We start from the raw sequence: 8725 nt of genomic DNA on the forward strand, positions 1-8725 counted from the left end.
TCCGGCATGTGAGCCGAATTAAAGGACGGATTAGTTTAAGCAGAGAAACAAATCACAGCTACCAAAACACTCATTAAAAACAGACCTGTGGGTCAATATTCATTATCATCATGTTTTAGATTCAGCTTCTGTGAGAGACTGAAAGCTGCTCTGATAACACACCTGCTCTGACTGCAAGCCTCATCTGGAGGCCGGTCCAGACTACCTCTGGTCCAGACTGCCTCTGGTCCAGACTGCCCCTGGTCCAGACTGTCCCTGGTCCAGGGGGAAAAACCAGACTACCTCTGGTCCAGGGGGAAGAACCAGACTACCTCTGGTCCAGGGGGAAGAACCAGACTACCTCTGGTCCAGGGGGAAGAACCAGACTACCTCTGGTCCAGGGGGAAGAACCAGACTACCTCTGGTCCAGGGGGAAGAACCAGACTACCTCTGATTGTGTGTTTAAGAAGTCCACTCTCTTCTTCAGTTATGTTTATGTTCTTCTTCAGCAGGGATGACTCGGCTCCTCCAGCATCTCCTCATCTTCTTCCTCCCTCCCTCCATCACACCTGACTCCTCCCCCATCATATCTGACTCCTCCCCCTTCACCTCTGACTCCTCCCTTCATCTCTGACTCCTTCACCTTTGACTCCTCCCCATCACATCTGACTCCTCCCCTTCACCTTTGACTCCTCCCCTATCATATCTGGCTTCTTACCCATCCCCTCTGGCTCCTCCCCCGTCACCTCTGACTCCTCCCCCTGACTCCTCCCCAGTCACCAATGACCCCTTCCATCACTCTGACTCGTCACCTCTGACCCCTTCCCCAGTGACCTGACTCCTCCCCTGTCACCTCTGACTCCTCCCCCGTCACCTCTGACTCCTCCCCTGTCATCTCTGACTCCTCCCTCTCCCCGGCGTGGAGCCATGGTGGACGTCAGTAAGTGGCCCCTGTTTGCTCTGCTCAGCCACGAGGAGCTGTCCACCATCCGACAGGCGTGTGTGTTTGGACTCTACGCCAACGAAGCGATCTACGTCACGCACGCCAACGAGGTGAGTGGCGTTGTAGAGACGCCTGAGAGTAAACCAATCAGACGCTAGCAGCCGCCCGTCTGTATGATGTCTCTGAGTGACGGTCTGCGTGTCCTGCTCTCCCAGGTGTTCGTGGTCGGCTTTAACAGCAGCAGCTGCCTCGGCACAGGAGACAGCCTGAGCACCGTGGCGCCCAAGAAACTGGACTTCCTGCGAGGGAAGAAGGTGGTCAGCCTGAGCTATGGCAGCGGCCCGCACGTCCTGTTAGCGACGGAGGGTAACACGCTCAAATATACACCTGAGGCCCTTTACACAATACACACACACAGACACACACACACACACTCTGTGACCGTCTCTGATGGCGGATCAGGATGACGAGGTGTAAATATGGCGCCTCAGATGGCGGTCTGTAAACACCAGAAGAAGCAGGTGGAAGTCGACCTTGTCTGACCTTCGTGTGGTTTGGTTGCAGATGGACAGCTGTTTGTGTGGGGACATAACGGATACAGTCAGCTGGGGAACGGCTCCACCAATCAGGGACTCTCCCCGGCGCTCGTGACCTCCAACCTGAAGGACAAGAGAGTGAAGGAAGTGTCGTGTGGCTCGCATCACTCCATGGCGCTCACGCATGATGGCGAGGTAAGGGTTAGCTCCTCCCCTCTGTGGAGACTTCATTTTACAATCACTGGGCCTTTTTCAAACCAGCCCCTGTACCCCCCCTCCGTGACGGCGTGCACCCCCCCCCTCCGTGACGGCGTGCACCCCCCCCCCTGTGACAGCGTGCACCCCCCTCCGTGACAGCGTGCACCCCCCTCCGTGACGGCGTGCACCCCCCTCCGTGACGGCGTGCACCCCCCCTCCGTGACGGCGTGCACCCCCCCCCCCCCCCTGTGACAGCGTGCACCCCCCTCCGTGACAGCGTGCACCCCCCTCCGTGACGGCGTGCACCCCCCCTCCGTGACAGCGTGCACCCCCCTCCGTGACGGCGTGCACCCCCCCCCCTCTGTGAGGGCGTGCACTTTATGGTCCACTACCACTCCCCGCTCAGTGGTTTGAGACGGACTTAATATGGCGAGCCCTCGGCGGGGACGCGCTAACGGGGGGGGTCGTGGGGCGAGGGGGTCGTGGACGGTTTGAAAAAGACACTAACGAGCGTTTGGAAGCAGAAGCGGCGTGTTGGTGATGTCATCACCCCGTCCGTCAGATTCAGGTTAAGCTGCTTAGTCTCCTTCTGTTAAAGCTAATTAGAGTGTGTGTGTGTGTGTGTGTGTTCAGTGTGTGTGTGTGTGTGTGTGTTCAGTGTGTGTTCAGTGTGTGTGTGTGTGTGTTCAGTGTGTGTTCAGTGTGTTCAGTGTGTGTTCAGTGTGTGTGTGTGTGTGTTCAGTGTGTGTTCAGTGTGTGTGTGTGTGTGTTCAGTGTGTGTTTGTGTGTGTGTGTTCAGTGTGTGTGTGTGTGTGTGTGTGTGTGTGTGTGTTCAGTGTGTGTGTGTGTGTTTTCAATGTGTGTGTGTGTGTGTTTTCAATGTGTGTGTGTGTGTGTGTGTGTGTGTGTGTTTTCAATGTGTGTGTGTGTGTTTTCAATGTGTGTGTGTGTTTTCAGTGTGTGTGTGTGTGTGTGTGTGTGTGTTTTCAATGTGTGTGTGTGTGTGTGTGTGTGTGTTTTCAATGTGTGTGTGTGTGTTTTCAATGTGTGTGTGTGTTTTCAATGTGTGTGTGTGTTTTCAGTGTGTGTGTGTGTGTGTGTGTGTGTGTGTGTTTTCAATGTGTGTGTGTGTGTGTGTGTGTGTGTGTGTGTGTGTTTTCAATGTGTGTGTGTGTTTTCAATGTGTGTGTGTGTTTTCAGTGTGTGTGTGTGTGTGTGTGTGTGTGTTTTCAATGTGTGTGTGTGTGTGTGTGTGTGTGTGTGTGTGTGTGTGTCTGTTTCCTCCTGATTTAATGTTCAACATCGTCACGTCTGACCGTCTCGCTCTTTACAGACCTGTCCTCGTGTCCCTGCAGGTCTTTGTTTAAAGACGTGTCCTCGTGTCCCTGCAGGTCTTTGTTTAAAGACGTGTCCTCGTGTCCCTGCAGGTCTTTGTTTAAAGACGTGTCCTCATGTCCCTGCAGGTCTTTGTTTAAAGACGTGTCCTCGTGTCCCTGCAGGTCTTTGTTTAAAGACATGTCATACTGTCCTCGTGTCCCTGCAGGTCTTTGTTTAAAGACATGTCACACTGTCCTCGTGTCCCTGCAGGTCTTTGTTTAAAGACGTGTCCTTGTGTCCCTGCAGGTCTTTGTTTAAAGACGTGTCCTCGTGTCCCTGCAGGTCTTTGTTTAAAGACGTGTCCTCGTGTCCCTGCAGGTCTTTGTTTAAAGACGTGTCCTCGTGTCCCTGCAGGTCTTTGTTTAAAGACGTGTCCTCGTGTCCCTGCAGGTCTTTGTTTAAAGACGTGTCCTCGTGTCCCTGCAGGTCTTTGTTTAAAGACATGTCATACTGTCCTCGTGTCCCTGCAGGTCTTTGTTTAAAGACATGTCACACTGTCCTCGTGTCCCTGCAGGTCTTTGTTTAAAGACGTGTCCTTGTGTCCCTGCAGGTCTTTGTTTAAAGACGTGTCACACTGTCCTCGTGTCCCTGCAGGTCTTTGTTTAAGGACGTGTCCTCGTGTCCCTGCAGGTCTTTGTTTAAAGACGTGTCACACTGTCCTCGTGTCCCTGCAGGTCTTTGTTTAAAGACGTGTCCCCGTGTCCCTGCAGGTCTTTGTTTAAAGACGTGTCCCCGTGTCCCTGCAGGTCTTTGCGTGGGGTTATAATAACTGTGGCCAGGTGGGCTCAGGGACCACGGCGAACCAGCCGTACCCCCGCAGGGTGACGGGGCTGCTGCAGGGGAAGAGCGCGGTCAGCATCTCGTGTGGACAGACGTCCTCCATGGCTCTGATGGACAACGGAGAGGTGAGCAAACAGGAAGTCCTGGTGATCGCTCGTCTTGACCTCCTGCACTGACCGCTGTCTTTATCTCCAGGTGTACGGCTGGGGATATAACGGGAACGGGCAGCTGGGGATTGGGAACAATGGGAACCAGCTGCAGCCGTGTCGCATCACTTCCCTCCAGGGTCTTTGTATCTCCCAGGTGAGACACAGACTGAGGACGCACCATGTGGAGACTGTGTGGGTGGAGCTTAGACTGCTGCTGTCTTACAGGTGGTCTGTGGCTACAGTCACAGCCTGGCTCAGACTGACGAGGGTCTGCTGTACGCCTGGGGGGCAAACACCTACGGACAGCTGGGGACGGGCAACAAGAGCAACCAGCTGAGCCCGGTCCAGATCATGGCTGACAAAGAGAGGTGGGCCGCTGTTCTGGACTCATCCTGTTGAGACGTAAACTTCCTGTTTCCTGTCCTCACTTCCTCGTCCTGTCCCTCAGTGTGCACACGACACCACCGTAGAGGCTCTGCATGCGTGTGACTCTGTCTTTACTCTGTCCTCTCTCAGGATCGTCGAGGTCGCGGCGTGCCACTCGACTCACACCTCAGCAGCTAAGACCCAAAGTGGGCAGGTGTGTGTGTGTGCGTGTGTGTGTGTGTGTGTGTGTGCGTGTGTGTGTGTGTGCGTGCAGAGGAGGGACTCACCATGTGTCATGAAGCCGTCTGAGGGTCTGCAGTAACAGTCATTATCCTGCAGGTGTACATGTGGGGTCAGTGTCGGGGTCAATCCATCGTCACGCCGCACCCAACGCACTTCACCAGCACTGACGACGTCTTCGCCTGCTTCGCCACGCCCTCCGTCATGTGGCGGCTGGTGTCCACGGGTCTGTCTCCATCTTTTTAAAGTGTTCAGACGTGAAGGATGTGAAGTAACGCGTGCCGTCTTCTCTTCCAGAGCACGACGACTTCCTGACCGTGACCGAGGCTCTGAGGAAAGAGTTCGACAGCCCGGAGACCGCCGACCTTAAATTCAGCATCGACGGCAAATGCATCCACGTTCACAAAGCCGTGCTGAAGATCAGGTAGGTCTGACGGCGTGCTTGGACCACACATTGCTTTGTCACAGCCAGAGTACCAGGGTTTCATCTTCACCACGTAGGTGTGAGCATTTCCGCTCCATGTTCCGCTCTCAGTGGACGGAGGATCAGCAGGACGTGATCGAGATCGGACAGTTCTCGTACCCCGTCTACAAATCCTTCCTGCAGTTTCTCTACACGGACACAGTCGACCTTCCGCCTGAGGACGCCATCGGTAAGCACACACAGTCAGATAATGTCCTCTCGTTAGTGTAATGAGTTTAGACCTAATGGGTGTGTTTTGGCTGCAGGCCTGTTGGACTTGGCCACGTCGTACTGTGAGAACCGTCTGAAACGTCTGTGTCAGCAGATCATCAAGAGAGGCATCACGGTGGAGAACGCCTTCACGCTGCTGTCTGCCGCCATCCGATACGACGCAGAGGTGCAGTGACGCACACTCTGCTCCTTTTCCTTTAACACTCTTTTTTTATCCATCTCCCTATTTACACTGAGTCCATGCACGTAGTTCTCTGTGATCTTGTAGTTCTGTGTGATCTTGTAGTTCTGTGATCTTGTAGTTCTTCCTTTGATCTTGTAGTTCTTCCTGTGATCTTGTAGTTCTCTGTGATCTTGTAGTTCTCCTGTGATCTTGTAGTTCTGTGATCTTGTAGTTCTTCCTGTGATCTTGTAGTTCTTCCTGTGATCTTGTAGTTCTTCCTGTGATCTTGTAGTTCTTCCTGTGATCTTGTAGTTCTCTGTGATCTTGTAGTTCTCCTGTGATCTTGTAGTTCTCTGTGATCTTGTAGTTCTGTGATCTTGTAGTTCTTCCTGTGATCTTGTAGTTCTTCCTGTGATCTTGTAGTTCTTCCTGTGATCTTGTAGTTCTTCCTGTGATCTTGTAGTTCCTGCTGTGATCTTGTAGTTCCTGCTGTGATCTTGTAGTTCCTGCTGTGATCTTGTAGTTCTTCCTGTGATCTTGTAGTTCTCCTGTGATCTTGTAGTTCCTGCTGTGATCTTGTAGTTCCTGCTGTGATCTTGTAGTTCTCTGTGATCTTGTAGTTCTTCCTGTGATCTTGTAGTTCTTCCTGTGATCTTGTAGTTCTTCCTGTGATCTTGTAGTTCTTCCTGTGATCTTGTAGTTCTCTGTGATCTTGTAGTTCTCTGTGATCTTGTAGTTCTTCCTGTGATCTTGTAGTTCTGTGATCTTGTAGTTCTTCCTGTGATCTTGTAGTTCTTCCTGTGATCTTGTAGTTCTTCCTGTGATCTTGTAGTTCTTCTGTGATCTTGTAGTTCTCTGTGATCTTGTAGTTCTCTGTGATCTTGTAGTTCTTCCTGTGATCTTGTAGTTCTTCCTGTGATCTTGTAGTTCTCTGTGATCTTGTAGTTCTCTGTGATCTTGTAGTTCTTCCTGTCATCTTGTAGTTCTTCCTGTGATCTTGTAGTTCTTCTGTGATCTTGTAGTTCTTCCTGTGATCTTGTAGTTCTTCCTGTGATCTTGTAGTTCTCTGTGATCTTGTAGTTCCTGCTGTGATCTTGTAGTTCTTCCTGTGATCTTGTAGTTCTTCTGTGATCTTGTAGTTCTGTGATCTTGTAGTTCTTCCTGTGATCTTGTAGTTCTTCTGTGATCTTGTAGTTCTGTGATCTTGTAGTTCTTCCTGTGATCTTGTAGTTCTTCCTGTGATCTTGTAGTTCTTCTGTGATCTTGTAGTTCTTCCTGTGATCTTGTAGTTCTCCTGTGATCTTGTAGTTCTCTGTGATCTTGTAGTTCTTCCTGTGATCTTGTAGTTCTCCCTGTGATCTTGTAGTTCTCCCTGTGATCTTGTAGTTCTCTGTGATCTTGTGACTGGGCTAAACATGTTCTATGACGTTGTATTTGGAGTGTCTAATTCTGTCTCATATCGTCTGTTTTCTTTTTGTCTAGGACCTGGAAGTGTTCTGTTTCAGGTTCTGTGTGAACCACCTGACTCAGGTGACTCAGACTGGAGCCTTCTGGCAGGTGGACGGAGCGATGCTGAAGGAGTTTATCAGTCGAGCGAGCCGCTGTGGAGCCTTTAAGAACTGAATCATCTTTCTCATTTGTAAAGTGCACTCTCACTGAAGTGGAGGTGTTTGCACTCCGGGTGTCTCACTGCTCCACATGGAGCAGCTCTCATCACATTCCAAACACAAATGTTTCTTCACACTTTTCCTGATGTCTGAAAATCTGCAGCTTCACCAAATGCTGCTGGACTGGAAGCAGTGAAATGTGCAGAACAGAGGAGGAGTCCTGATGCTTCCCACACGTCCTCTACGTTAGAGGCCAGCTGCTGTATGTTCCAGCTGCTCTTCTGCACAGGAGGAGCAACGTTTAAAGACCTGTCTGTGTTAGTTATAAAAAATGAAAACGATCAGCTTGGCTCGTTACTGTCACTCGTCACTTTACAGTGAGTCATTTTCAGTGTGCTCTTTGCTTTCAGGCTGAAGTGGCTCTGATGAGTTCAGAGAGGAGGAGAAGCACAACTCTTATCTTTGTTTGGTTCAGCTTGCCGATGATTCTCGGATATGCAAGCTCCTCCCCCGCTCGCAGCACACGCCACATCCTGTCTGAAAGGCTCTTCACACAAACCATGGGTTAAAAAAGCTCTTATTATTATACCTCTTTATTTCATCTTTGCAAAGGGTCATAGCTTTAAGACTTGTCTCCTCTCGTGTCCTCGCTGGTGATTGGACGTTTAGGTGGGCCGGTGTTCTGCAGTCAGAAACATTGTGGGATGTATTTTGTGTTTTTATACTCTTCATCGTTTGTTCTCTGGCACTTTAACGATCGTCGTCTTCTGCTCTCTGAAACCAAAACCTGATTTAATAGATGTAAGGTGTGAACACTGGGACCTCTCACAAACTCATTGAAGGCGTCTGTTTCTCATTTTTACAACAAGCTGAAGCATAATTACTAAAATGGACATGTGTGATGTTGGTTTTCAGTTGGAGGTTCATGATGACCAAGCGCTGCATAAAGTTTCACTTTCACTTCTTTCGGAGAGATCAGTTTCTGTTCCTTAGGTTTCTGTTTCCAAGGTGTTGCACTCAGATGCTTGAAATAAGTTTATTTGGTAAGTTATGAAAGTTTCATTTAGTTCAGAGTTCATGTGTTGATTCAGGGTTGGATAAGGAGCAGGTTTACAGTTTGTCTTTTTTATTTGATGTTTAATGTAGACTGGGGGAAAACATGTTTGATGGCTGTCTGTATAAGGACAAATATTTTTATTATACTTTATTGGACCTTTTTATGCTCAAAGAAACATATTTAACTGTCAGGATGTTATAAACGCAGCTTGTAGCCTAAAAGTTCACTATGAGCTAAACTGCACGTAAATGTTTGTTTGCTGTTACACAACTGTTAAATATTATTTCAAATTATTTTTTCTACTAGTCATGTCTCTCTGAATAAATAAAGAAAAACTTGAAAGAAATTATTTTAAAAATTATTTTTCAGCCTGGAAAAACTGACGCTGTTTCGCATGTGTGTGTGTGTGTGTATATATATATATATATATATATAGTTCTAATTTAATTCTGGTAATTCTGGTTTCATGAAAACGTCAGCTGTTTGTCGACATCCACTTTGCGCCGCCTCCTCCAATGACGTCAGAGGTGATTACGGAAATAACCCGGAAGTTCGTCAAGTCACCGTCCGTCAGCCGCGGTATCCAAAAAAAAGTAAAGACTTTTCACCGGTTATAATGACAACATACAGACTGTC

At 49.3% G+C, this 8725-nt stretch overlaps 1 protein-coding gene across 1 annotated transcript; it reads left to right on the forward strand.

Annotated features, from left to right (window-relative positions):
- Window positions 1–832: 832 nt before the first annotated feature.
- LOC306819427 (RCC1 and BTB domain-containing protein 1-like) lies at window positions 833–7248 on the forward strand. The gene is made up of 12 exons (XM_079373226.1): window positions 833–1032; window positions 1138–1288; window positions 1487–1653; window positions 3780–3938; window positions 4009–4116; window positions 4188–4330; window positions 4479–4542; window positions 4668–4794; window positions 4866–4992; window positions 5070–5221; window positions 5298–5428; window positions 6908–7248. Exons 1-12 carry the CDS (start codon window positions 907–909, stop codon window positions 7046–7048), a joined length of 1596 nt encoding a protein of 531 aa, XP_079229352.1. The 5' UTR covers window positions 833–906; the 3' UTR covers window positions 7049–7248.
- The last annotated feature ends 1477 nt before the right edge of the window (window positions 7249–8725 follow it).

Source organism: Symphodus melops, assembly GCF_947650265.1.
Source record: "Symphodus melops genome assembly, contig: scaffold_178, whole genome shotgun sequence".
In the NCBI taxonomy this organism is placed as follows: domain Eukaryota; kingdom Metazoa; phylum Chordata; class Actinopteri; order Labriformes; family Labridae; genus Symphodus; species Symphodus melops.